Raw genomic sequence first — 14501 nt, 5'->3', positions numbered from 1 at the left:
AGAAAAATACCTTAATCCGTAGAATCGTACACCTCTCAACCATTATCTGCACTAATCTCCACAATTATAAGCATTGAAGTACATGAATGATGGGAGGTGGACGGAATACTTCTTATATTTTCCATAGAAAAATACCTTAATCCGTAGAATCGTGCACCTCTCAACCATTATCTGTACTAATCTCCACAATTATAAACATTGAAGTACATGAAAGATGGGAGGTGGACAGAATACTTCTTAAATTTTCCATAGAAAAATACCTTAATCCGTAGAATCGTGCACCTCTCAACCATTATCTGTACTAATCTCCACAATTATAAACATTGAAGTACATGAATGATGGGAGGTGGACAGAATACTTCTTAAATTTTCCATAGAAAAATACCTTAATCCGTAGAATGGTACACCTCTCAACCATTATCTGTACTAATCTCCACAATTATAAACATTGAAGTACATGAAAGACGGGAGGTGGACAGAATACTTCTTAAATTTTCCATAGAAAAATACCTTAATCCGTAGAATCGTGCACCTCTCAACCATTATCTGTACTAATCTCCACAATTATAAACATTGAAGTACATGAATGATGGGAGGTGGACAGAATACTTCTTAAATTTTCCATAGAAAAATACCTTAATCCGTAGAATCGTACACCTCTCAACCATTATCTGCACTAATCTCCACAATTATAAGCATTGAAGTACATGAATGATGGGAGGTGGACGGAATACTTCTTATATTTTCCATAGAAAAATACCTTAATCCGTAGAATCGTGCACCTCTCAACCATTATCTGTACTAATCTCCACAATTATAAACATTGAAGTACATGAAAGATGGGAGGTGGACAGAATACTTCTTAAATTTTCCATAGAAAAATACCTTAATCCGTAGAATCGTACACCTCTCAACCATTATCTGCACTAATCTCCACAATTATAAACATTGAAGTACATGAAAGATGGGAGGGGGACAGAATACTTCTTAAATTTTCCATAGAAAAATACCTTAATCCGTAGAATCGTGCACCTCTCAACCATTATCTGTACTAATCTCCACAATTATAAACATTGAAGTACATGAATGATGGGAGGTGGACAGAATACTTCTTAAATTTTCCATAGAAAAATACCTTAATCCGTAGAATCGTACACCTCTCAACCATTATCTGTACTAATCTCCACAATTATAAACATTGAAGTACATGAAAGATTGGAGGCGGACAGAATACTTCTTAAATTTTCCATAGAAAAATACCTTAATCCGTAGAATCGTGCACCTCTCAACCATTATCTGTACTAATCTCCACAATTATAAACATTGAAGTACATGAAAGATGTGAGGTGGACAGAATACTTCCTAAGTTATCCATAGAAACCTACCTTAATCCGTAGAATCGTGCACCTCTCAACCATTTTTTGTACTAATCTCCACAATTATAAGAATTGAAGTACATGAATGATGGGAGGTGGACAGAATACTTCTTAAATTTTCCATAGAAAAATACCTTAATCCGTAGAATCGTACAAGTCTCAACCATTATCTGCACTAATCTCCACAATTATAAGCATTGAAGTACATGAATGATGGGAGGTGGACAGAATACTTCTTAAATTTTCCATATAAAAATACCTTAATCCGTAGAATCGTGCACCTCTCAACCATTATCTGTACTAATCTCCACAATTATAAACATTGAAGTACATGAAAGATGGGTGGTGGACAGAATACTTCTTAAATTTTCCATAGAAAAATACCTTAATCCGTAGAATCGTGCACCTCTCAACCATTATCTGTACTAATCTCCACAATTATAAACATTGAAGTACATGAAAGATGGGAGGTGGACAGAATACTTCTTAAATTTTCCATAGAAAAATACCTTAATCCGTAGAATCGTACACCTCTCAACCATTATCTGTACTAATCTCCACAATTATAAACATTGAAGTACATGAAAGATGGGAGGTGGACAGAATACTTCTTAAATTTTCCATAGAAAAATACCTTAATCCGTAGAATCGTACACCTCTCAACCATTATCTGCACTAATCTCCACAATTATAAACATTGAAGTACATGAAAGATGGGAGGGGGACAGAATACTTCTTAAATTTTCCATAGAAAAATACCTTAATCCGTAGAATCGTGCACCTCTCAACCATTATCTGTACTAATCTCCACAATTATAAACATTGAAGTACATGAATGATGGGAGGTGGACAGAATACTTCTTAAATTTTCCATAGAAAAATACCTTAATCCGTAGAATGGTACACCTCTCAACCATTATCTGTACTAATCTCCACAATTATAAACATTGAAGTACATGAAAGATGGGAGGCGGACAGAATACTTCTTAAATTTTACATAGAAAAATACCTTAATCCGTAGAATCGTGCACCTCTCAACCATTATCTGTACTAATCTCCACAATTATTAACATTGAAGTACATGAATGATGGGAGGTGGACAGAATACTTCCTAAGTTATCCATAGAAACCTACCTTAATCCGTAGAATCGTGCACCTCTCAACCATTATCTGTACTAATCTCCACAATTATAAACATTGAAGTACATGAATGATGGGAGGTGGACAGAATACTTCTTAAATTTTCCATAGAAAAATACCTTAATCCGTAGAATCGTACAAGTCTCAACCATTATCTGCACTAATCTCCACAATTATAAGCATTGAAGTACATGAATGATGGGAGGTGGACAGAATACTTCTTAAATTTTCCATATAAAAATACCTTAATCCGTAGAATCGTGCACCTCTCAACCATTATCTGTACTAATCTCCACAATTATAAACATTGAAGTACATGAAAGATGGGAGGTGGACAGAATACTTCTTAAATTTTCCATAGAAAAATACCTTAATCCGTAGAATCGTGCACCTCTCAACCATTATCTGTACTAATCTCCACAATTATAAACATTGAAGTACATGAAAGATGGGAGGTGGACAGAATACTTCTTAAATTTTCCATAGAAAAATACCTTAATCCGTAGAATCGTACACCTCTCAACCATTATCTGCACTAATCTCCACAATTATAAACATTGAAGTACATGAAAGATGTGAGGTGGACAGAATACTTCCTAAGTTATCCATAGAAACCTACCTTAATCCGTAGAATCGTGCACCTCTCAACCATTATCTGTACTAATCTCCACAATTATAAACATTGAAGTACATGAAAGATGGGAGGTGGACAGAATACTTCTTAAATTTTCCATAGAAAAATACCTTAATCCGTAGAATCGTGCACCTCTCAACCATTATCTGTACTAATCTCCACAATTATAAACATTGAAGTACATGAATGATGGGAGGTGGACAGAATACTTCTTAAATTTTCCATTGAAAAATACCTTAATCCGTAGAATGGTACACCTCTCAACCATTATCTGTACTAATCTCCACAATTATAAACATTGAAGTACATGAAAGATGGGAGGTGGACAGAATACTTCTTAAATTTTCCATAGAAAAATACCTTAATCCGTAGAATCGTACACCTGTCAACCATTATCTGCACTAATCTCCACAATTATAAGCATTGAAGTACATGAATGATGGGAGGTGGACAGAATACTTCTTAAAATTTCCATAGAAAAATACCTTAATCAGTAGAATCGTGCACCTCTCAACCATTATCTGTACTAATCTCCACAATTATAAACATTGAAGTACATGAAAGATGTGAGGTGGACAGAATACTTCCTAAGTTATCCATAGAAACCTACCTTAATCCGTAGAATCGTGCACCTCTCAACCATTTTTTGTACTAATCTCCACAATTATAAGCATTGAAGTACATGAATGATGGGAGGTGGACAGAATACTTCTTAAATTTTCCATAGAAAATACCTTAATCCGTAGAATCGTACAAGTCTCAACCATTATCTGCTCTAATCTCCACAATTATAAGCATTGAAGTACATGAATGATGGGAGGTGGACAGAATACTTCTTAAATTTTCCATATAAAAATACCTTAATCCGTAGAATCGTGCACCTCTCAACCATTATCTGTACTAATCTCCACAATTATAAACATTGAAGTACATGAAAGATGTGAGGTGGACAGAATACTTCCTAAGTTATCCATAGAAACCTACCTTAATCCGTAGAATCGTGCACCTCTCAACCATTATCTGTACTAATCTCCACAATTATAAACATTGAAGTACATGAAAGATGGGAGGTGGACAGAATACTTCTTAAATTTTCCATAGAAAAATACCTTAATCCGTAGAATCGTGCACCTCTCAACCATTATCTGTACTAATCTCCACAATTATAAACATTGAAGTACATGAAAGATGGGAGGTGGACAGAATACTTCTTAAATTTTCCATAGAAAAATACCTTAATCCGTAGAATCGTACACCTCTCAAAAATAATCTGCACTAATCTCCACAATTATAAACATTGAAGTACATGAATGATGGGAGGTGGACAGAATACTTCTTAAATTTTCCATAGAAAAATACCTTAATCCGTAGAATGGTACACCTCTCAACCATTATCTGTACTAATCTCCACAATTATAAACATTGAAGTACATGAATGATGGGAGGTGGACAGAATACTTCTTAAATTTTCCATAGAAAAATACCTTAATCCGTAGAATGGTACACCTCTCAACCATTATCTGTACTAATCTCCACAATTATAAACATTGAAGTACATGAATGATGGGAGGTGGATAGAATACTTCTTAAATTTTCCATAGAAAAATACCTTAATCCGTAGAATGGTACACCTCTCAACCATTATCTGTACTAATCTCCACAATTATAAACATTGAAGTACATGAAAGATGGGAGGCGGACAGAATACTTCTTAAATTTTACATAGAAAAATACCTTAATCCGTAGAATCGTGCACCTCTCAACCATTATCTGTACTAATCTCCACAATTATAAACATTGAAGTACATGAAAGATGGGAGGTGGACAGAATACTTCCTAAGTTATCCATAGAAACCTACCTTAATCCGTAGAATCGTGCACCTCTCAACCATTTTTTGTACTAATCTCCACAATTATAAGCATTGAAGTACATGAATGATGGGAGGTGGACAGAATACTTCTTAAATTTTCCATAGAAAAATACCTTAATCCGTAGAATCGTACAAGTCTCAACCATTATCTGCTCTAATCTCCACAATTATAAGCATTGAAGTACATGAATGATGGGAGGTGGACAGAATACTTCTTAAATTTTCCATATAAAAATACCTTAATCCGTAGAATCGTGCACCTCTCAACCATTATCTGTACTAATCTCCACAATTATAAACATTGAAGTACATGAAAGATGGGAGGTGGACAGAATACTTCTTAAATTTTCCATAGAAAAATACCTTAATCCGTAGAATCGTGCACCTCTCAACCATTATCTGTACTAATCTCCACAATTATAAACATTGAAGTACATGAATGATGGGAGGTGGACAGAATACTTCTTAAATTTTCCATAGAAAAATACCTTAATCCGTAGAATCGTGCACCTCTCAACCATTATCTGCACTAATCTCCACAATTATAAGCATTGAAGTACATGAATGATGGGAGGTGGACAGAATACTTCTTAAATTTTCCATAGAAAAATACCTTAATCCGTAGAATCGTGCACCTCTCAACCATTATCTGTACTAATCTCCACAATTATAAACATTGAAGTACATGAATGATGGGAGGTGGACAGAATACTTCTTAAATTTTCCATAGAAAAATACCTTAATCCGTAGAATGGTACACCTCTCAACCATTATCTGTACTAATCTCCACAATTATAAACATTGAAGTACATGAAAGATGGGAGGTGGACAGAATACTTCTTAAATTTTCCATAGAAAAATACCTTAATCCGTAGAATCGTACACCTCTCAACCATTATCTGCACTAATCTCCACAATTATAAGCATTGAAGTACATGAATGATGGGAGGTGGACGGAATACTTCTTATATTTTCCATAGAAAAATACCTTAATCCGTAGAATCGTGCACCTCTCAACCATTATCTGTACTAATCTCCACAATTATAAACATTGAAGTACATGAAAGATGGGAGGTGGACAGAATACTTCTTAAATTTTCCATAGAAAAATACCTTAATCCGTAGAATCGTGCACCTCTCAACCATTATCTGTACTAATCTCCACAATTATAAACATTGAAGTACATGAATGATGGGAGGTGGACAGAATACTTCTTAAATTTTCCATAGAAAAATACCTTAATCCGTAGAATGGTACACCTCTCAACCATTATCTGTACTAATCTCCACAATTATAAACATTGAAGTACATGAAAGACGGGAGGTGGACAGAATACTTCTTAAATTTTCCATAGAAAAATACCTTAATCCGTAGAATCGTGCACCTCTCAACCATTATCTGTACTAATCTCCACAATTATAAACATTGAAGTACATGAATGATGGGAGGTGGACAGAATACTTCTTAAATTTTCCATAGAAAAATACCTTAATCCGTAGAATCGTACACCTCTCAACCATTATCTGCACTAATCTCCACAATTATAAGCATTGAAGTACATGAATGATGGGAGGTGGACGGAATACTTCTTATATTTTCCATAGAAAAATACCTTAATCCGTAGAATCGTGCACCTCTCAACCATTATCTGTACTAATCTCCACAATTATAAACATTGAAGTACATGAAAGATGGGAGGTGGACAGAATACTTCTTAAATTTTCCATAGAAAAATACCTTAATCCGTAGAATCGTACACCTCTCAACCATTATCTGCACTAATCTCCACAATTATAAACATTGAAGTACATGAAAGATGGGAGGGGGACAGAATACTTCTTAAATTTTCCATAGAAAAATACCTTAATCCGTAGAATCGTGCACCTCTCAACCATTATCTGTACTAATCTCCACAATTATAAACATTGAAGTACATGAATGATGGGAGGTGGACAGAATACTTCTTAAATTTTCCATAGAAAAATACCTTAATCCGTAGAATCGTACACCTCTCAACCATTATCTGTACTAATCTCCACAATTATAAACATTGAAGTACATGAAAGATTGGAGGCGGACAGAATACTTCTTAAATTTTCCATAGAAAAATACCTTAATCCGTAGAATCGTGCACCTCTCAACCATTATCTGTACTAATCTCCACAATTATAAACATTGAAGTACATGAAAGATGTGAGGTGGACAGAATACTTCCTAAGTTATCCATAGAAACCTACCTTAATCCGTAGAATCGTGCACCTCTCAACCATTTTTTGTACTAATCTCCACAATTATAAGAATTGAAGTACATGAATGATGGGAGGTGGACAGAATACTTCTTAAATTTTCCATAGAAAAATACCTTAATCCGTAGAATCGTACAAGTCTCAACCATTATCTGCACTAATCTCCACAATTATAAGCATTGAAGTACATGAATGATGGGAGGTGGACAGAATACTTCTTAAATTTTCCATATAAAAATACCTTAATCCGTAGAATCGTGCACCTCTCAACCATTATCTGTACTAATCTCCACAATTATAAACATTGAAGTACATGAAAGATGGGTGGTGGACAGAATACTTCTTAAATTTTCCATAGAAAAATACCTTAATCCGTAGAATCGTGCACCTCTCAACCATTATCTGTACTAATCTCCACAATTATAAACATTGAAGTACATGAAAGATGGGAGGTGGACAGAATACTTCTTAAATTTTCCATAGAAAAATACCTTAATCCGTAGAATCGTACACCTCTCAACCATTATCTGTACTAATCTCCACAATTATAAACATTGAAGTACATGAAAGATGGGAGGTGGACAGAATACTTCTTAAATTTTCCATAGAAAAATACCTTAATCCGTAGAATCGTACACCTCTCAACCATTATCTGCACTAATCTCCACAATTATAAACATTGAAGTACATGAAAGATGGGAGGGGGACAGAATACTTCTTAAATTTTCCATAGAAAAATACCTTAATCCGTAGAATCGTGCACCTCTCAACCATTATCTGTACTAATCTCCACAATTATAAACATTGAAGTACATGAATGATGGGAGGTGGACAGAATACTTCTTAAATTTTCCATAGAAAAATACCTTAATCCGTAGAATGGTACACCTCTCAACCATTATCTGTACTAATCTCCACAATTATAAACATTGAAGTACATGAAAGATGGGAGGCGGACAGAATACTTCTTAAATTTTACATAGAAAAATACCTTAATCCGTAGAATCGTGCACCTCTCAACCATTATCTGTACTAATCTCCACAATTATTAACATTGAAGTACATGAATGATGGGAGGTGGACAGAATACTTCCTAAGTTATCCATAGAAACCTACCTTAATCCGTAGAATCGTGCACCTCTCAACCATTATCTGTACTAATCTCCACAATTATAAACATTGAAGTACATGAATGATGGGAGGTGGACAGAATACTTCTTAAATTTTCCATAGAAAAATACCTTAATCCGTAGAATCGTACAAGTCTCAACCATTATCTGCACTAATCTCCACAATTATAAGCATTGAAGTACATGAATGATGGGAGGTGGACAGAATACTTCTTAAATTTTCCATATAAAAATACCTTAATCCGTAGAATCGTGCACCTCTCAACCATTATCTGTACTAATCTCCACAATTATAAACATTGAAGTACATGAAAGATGGGAGGTGGACAGAATACTTCTTAAATTTTCCATAGAAAAATACCTTAATCCGTAGAATCGTGCACCTCTCAACCATTATCTGTACTAATCTCCACAATTATAAACATTGAAGTACATGAAAGATGGGAGGTGGACAGAATACTTCTTAAATTTTCCATAGAAAAATACCTTAATCCGTAGAATCGTACACCTCTCAACCATTATCTGCACTAATCTCCACAATTATAAACATTGAAGTACATGAATGATGGGAGGTGGACAGAATACTTCTTAAATTTTCCATAGAAAAATACCTTAATCCGTAGAATGGTACACCTCTCAACCATTATTTGTACTAATCTCCACAATTATAAACATTGAAGTACATGAAAGATGGGAGGCGGACAGAATACTTCTTAAATTTTCCATAGAAAAATACCTTAATCCGTAGAATCGTGCACCTCTCAACCATTATCTGTACTAATCTCCACAATTATAAACATTGAAGTACATGAAAGATGGGAGGTGGACAGAATACTTCCTAAGTTTTCCATAGAAACCTACCTTAATCCGTAGAATCGTGCACCTCTCAACCATTTTTTGTACTAATCTCCACAATTGTAAACATTGAATTACATGAAAGAAGGAATGCGGACAGAATACTTCTTAAGTTTTCCATAGATACCTGCCTTAAACCGTAGAATACTTTTGTCACAATAATCGGAGCATCTGGACTCCCGATAGCTCCCAGCCAGAGCATTGAGATCTCGGGCATCAAGAGGTTTTCGCCTACCGGGAAATCAAGTGTAGCAGTCAGCGGTCCATTCTATCCAATTTTATGGCTTCAAGTCCTCCCAACCTTCTCCGAGAACCCGCCAAACCGCGCTAGCGAAATAAGGTGTATCTCCCTCACCCCATTCCCACTGTACCCATACCACCTATACCTGCCTTCCCCTACCCTCGCGAAAAAGAGTCGGTGTCTTTGGGGATCCGAGGGGAGGGGGTAAGGTTTTTGATAGGAGGGGAGGTGAGCCGACTCTTCCCCTCCCCTCCCGGCGGGCGGGCGGGAATCGCCTCTGCGGACGACAGTTGAAGGAAGACGGTTCCGCGGGAAACATGCCGGAAAGGCCCGGGGACCCTTGAGGACCCGGTGGCTCGCGCGCGAATTGACTCCGCGAAAAAAAAACACGTTCTCTCCGACGTGCGTGGAATAGCCCGCATCGCCCGAATAGTGAGGTATCTGACGAATGCCATCGCGCTATCTCGGGCTCGGAGTGTTGTCACGCTTGTTCCCCGACAGCCTTGTATTTTATGAATGTTGGGTCGACGCTCTCATCTCAATTGTGCAATCTCTGTGGACGTTGTGTGCCGAACTTTTCGTGTGTCGGTGAATTGGTGAAAAATTTGAAGTTTTCCATGCATATATTATCCTCCACTTCGCTGCCTGAATGTGTGCTAAACCAAACTCTCGGTTTACGAAACAGTGTCCGTATTGACTAAATTTTTAGTCGCCAACTTGTGCCATTTTACTTCGTATCCGGTCAAAAGTTTGTTTATAAACAATACGTACCCATTAACAGTGCGAGGGTACCGTTACGGAAGTGTGAATTGTTTGAAACTGATATCTATCATCCGACCTCAAGCCGACTGGTTGTGTCTTACTATGAACAACTTTGACGATATAGTGTTGCCAAGGTTTATCATTATTTGATTTCTCATCCAACTGAGTGTTTGTCTATCTAGTATGCTTACGATCATTCAGTGAAACCGTCATGACAGTGTTCTGAGATATCGTAAAAGAGGTGCGAAAGTTAAAAATTAAATCTCTTTGTGGAAATCGCTGAGTTGTTGTGTGTTGTTGTTCAAAACCGTGGTGATATAGTTTTGCGTTAGTATAATCGTCAATCTGGAACTAAGTTAATGGAAGGGAAGAAAGAGGGCCGGAGAATCGCAGTAATCGCCTCCGACGTGTGAAACAGTGCCCGCATCTTCCGAGCGGTTTCGGAAGGCAAAACTCGACTCTCTATGCCACCAATAATTCGTTCGGCGTTTTGCAAGGTATGTTTCGTGTCACTTGTCGTGCTATAGGTGCTTGCGCATTTACCTTGTCTTCGCCTTCATGCACCTCCTGCTTCTGCAGTGGACGTTACACTGAATTAACATTAAAGTATTTCGTTAAATAAGTTGCAAAAGTGTGAAACATTCAATCTTACCCCAATTCTTGGCTGACTAGATGTTTGCTGCTGCAAATGTTGACTTTTTTCAGTGTTGTGATTATTCTATCGGCGATTGGGAACGACGCTTGGTGGTTAGGGAATGTGACTGATGTGTGAGTGATAATGGGGTGTCCAAGGCTTTAGTTCGGCGAAAAATTCTCGTGAAAGATTTGAGCGACTTTTGTTAAAACGTTTTGAGACGTAAGATATGAAGGGCCATGATGACTTCGCAAAATGTGGATAAGTTTTTAGTTTGCGGTTTACCTCCGAAAGATGAAGTTAAAATCGTGTTGCTTCGCATTAGTTTTTAGTCCCTTTTTTGTCCACAATATAGGAACCGTGAACATAGTTGTGAATTGATTTATTGAGGAATGAATTTTTGTGACTATACTCCAAAATTATTTTCTTACATGACTTTTAAGCGTTGATTTCATGGTTTTGTCATCGTTTTCCGAAATGGTCGAGCATTGAAAGAATAGCAAACGATTGGGTATCACGGAATAAGAGCCCTTCTTTGGTGTTTAGAATGGAACCAAAAAAGGAGGCTTTTTCATAAACTTGCAAAATAGTTTCTCTCGGGGACTATTTTATGCTGATATCTAGTTTCTTCATTGCCCTCTAGGTTGGAAAAACATAGAAAACGTATGAATGTTGTATTAAGAATCTTGCGTATTATCGTCAACTATATTCAAGAAAGGAATTGTGTCAAAATGACTCATATTACCCTTACGTGAGTTCGGGTGGTTTTATGTGTTAAGTGTCTTCCTTTTTAAAACGAAGAATTCGGCTTTAAAAAGTTACGAAGATGAACCAGATCTTATGGTATGGTTAACGATATCTAGAATCGTTAAACAGCATCTGGAAAATAAGTGTAACAAGCGTTGTGACATTTTGATCAAGATTATGTTTATATAAGGTAGTGATTTATAGAAATTCCAAAGTAATTCGCCCTCGTAACGCAGTTATTTATTGGTAGGTTACCAGGGGATCAGAACCATTTCCTGAAAGAATATTTTGGGGTGAAAATATAATGAAAACAATTTATTTCTTAGTGTCTTTTTTGTGGTTATTCGGTGGTGTCTTCTCAAGCTTACTTCGATAATGTGATAAATATTAGTGTGCTGTCGGGGTAATAGGAAATCCCCATAATATAGCTTTACTCAAGCAAGTACGTGTGCGTATAAAAAAAATCCCCCAAAATGTCTTTGCCAGGCGAAGTATCTTTCTCCGCGGACAATCTGACTCAGTTCATGTCCGAGGGAGGCTTCGAGTGGTCCGGGACCTCTTGGGTCCTTCCCGTCGACGGGTGCCAGTGGCTGTTGCACCTGCTGACGAACAGTACGATGGAGGCGGGCGAGGATGCCGTAGCGAGTGAGATACCAACAGCTCCGGAAGCCCTCACGATGGCTATCGCCCGCTTCTACAACAACAGCACGGTGGTGATGTGCCTGGACCACGCCCCGGTCTTCACCCGCTCCTCCCTGGTTCGCGCCTCTGTGCTGGGCGTCCTGGCTGTGCTGTCGTTGCTCGGAAACGCGGCTACCATCTTCTCCATCGAGCGTAGCCGTAAACATAATTGGAGCACCGTATACACGCTCATCCTTCACCTCTCCGTGTCGGACTTGTTCGTCACCGTGTTCTGCATCGCCGGAGAGGCCGGTTGGATCTGTACGGTGGAGTGGACGGCCGGGAACCTGGCCTGCAAGGTGTTCAAGTTCATGCAGATGTTCTCGCTCTACCTGTCCACTTTCGTGCTCGTCCTCATCGCAGTCGACAGGTTCATAGCCGTGAGATACCCGATGCGATCCCTGACGGCCAAGCGGTGCAACAGGTACATCGGCGTCGTCTGGATCATCAGCTGCCTCCTCAGCATACCACAGGTCAGTCAATTATTCTGTGAAACACCTTCCGTTATTTTGGTGTGATTTGAATCCCCTTTCTTCGAGGAAATCGCGAGGAAGCGATAGTCCACAGCCGGCGACCAATGAGTCGCAACCCCTTACGACGAAATGTTTGGGAGATACAGTGGATACATGTTAAAATATTTCCCGGAGTTTAGGTCAACGTATGTTATGCAAACAAGTTATAGCCAACGTTTCTGTTCATTTAAAACCATCATCAGGGGTTAACTTTATACATATTTATTGAAAATTATTATTATTAATTATTATTTATTTGTGATGAATAAATAGGAAGCACTGAACTAGCTGCAATAACGAAATTTACCTTAGCCAAGCCAAAAAAATCAAACTTCGATGTATTACATATATGCAGTACGCTAGGACTGAGGTGTTTAACTAATTTCATATGGTGATGAATAAATCACCGCTGCTTTCTTTATCTTCAAATGCAGCGTGCTACTTTTCCTTCCTTTCATAATGAATATTTTCTTCCATAATTTTCTATTTAAACGCGTTTTATATCTTAATAAATGGATTTTGCATCATATCACACCTTTAGGTGTACTAGAGCCACCTGCTCTGTATCTCAGTATGTTTACCAAAAGCTCCGGATCCTGTCCCCGCATGAACCTCGATATCTTTCTCTTCGCATGCCTCATCCGCACAACGTGAAACCAAACGATCCCTACAGAACCGTTTACCATTCTGTTTCGAACCACTTCTTACTTACTTCTCGTATTTAATACCTCTATGAAAAAGGAATCGCACGCTTACTGTCATAGGCGGACTTATGGGGGGGGGGGGGGGAAACGGTGGCACGTGCACCCCCTCCCATTGGCTAAAAAAATAGACAAAATATTAAATACGGTTATCATTAATTTAGTTTGGATTTGTGTATTACGGAGCCTCGATCATTTCATTTCATCTTAACGAATTTCATAATAAATTAGGATATTCCGTAAAGTAATTATTGTATTTTTTCTTTAAAGAATGAGAAGACCGTTTGCCTGTGAGACCCTTGTGTTCCCCTCCCCCCAAAAAATTCTGGATCCGCCCTTGCTTGCATTGTTTTTGATGGAGGAGAAAAGGATACTCTGTAATAAACTTGCAATATATTGTCTTTCGGTGAATATTTTACGTTGATTTTTGTTTCTTCGTTGCCCTCTAGGTTGAAAAACGTATTCTATAGAATTCATTTGAATTTTGTGGTCAGAATATTCCGTAATATCGTCTACAAACTTCGAGATAGGACGTTGTGTAGAAAATACTCATGTTTTTCATGCTACGGATGGTTTATTGCGTTGATACTCAGAGTGTCGTCTTTTTAAAGCAAAGAATTCGCCTTCGGCCTACAATGCTTTCGAAGCTGTACAGGATTTCGTGGTATAGCTAACGTTATCTAGTATCGTTATATGGAATCTTGAAAATAATTGTAATAATCATTGTGACGTTATGATCATGGTTACATTTTGATATCGTGGTGATTTACGTAAATTTCAAAGGAATTAGCCTTCGCATTGCGGTTATTTATTAGAATGGGAAGGCGAAGAGAAAAATAGGATATAAAATGCCGAACGTGGACATTTAAGAAGTGTGATGGCAAGCTTTCCTGGCGTGTAGAATCGTGGAAGGTTACTCGGGAATTCCAACGAGAATTCAGGAATAGGGTGGTTTCCTATTCTTTTTTTA

At 37.6% G+C, this 14501-nt stretch overlaps 1 protein-coding gene across 1 annotated transcript; it reads left to right on the top strand.

Annotated features, from left to right (window-relative positions):
* Window positions 1-11378: 11378 nt before the first annotated feature.
* LOC124166481 (adipokinetic hormone/corazonin-related peptide receptor variant I-like) lies at window positions 11379-12836 on the top strand. The gene has a single exon (XM_046544011.1). The coding sequence runs from the start codon at window positions 12111-12113 to the stop codon at window positions 12834-12836; it is 726 nt and encodes a 241-aa protein (XP_046399967.1). The 5' UTR covers window positions 11379-12110.
* Window positions 12837-14501: the final 1665 nt, after the last annotated feature.

This window comes from Ischnura elegans, chromosome 10 (genome assembly GCF_921293095.1).
Source record: "Ischnura elegans chromosome 10, ioIscEleg1.1, whole genome shotgun sequence".
In the NCBI taxonomy this organism is placed as follows: Eukaryota; Metazoa; Arthropoda; class Insecta; order Odonata; family Coenagrionidae; genus Ischnura; species Ischnura elegans.
This window is presented reverse-complemented; position numbering and strand designations above follow the sequence as displayed.

Bases quoted from the DNA above. Each gene is read 5' to 3' on its own strand.
- LOC124166481 (XM_046544011.1), top strand. From the start codon at position 12,111: ATGTCTTTGCCAGGCGAAGTATCTTTCTCCGCGGACAATCTGACTCAG.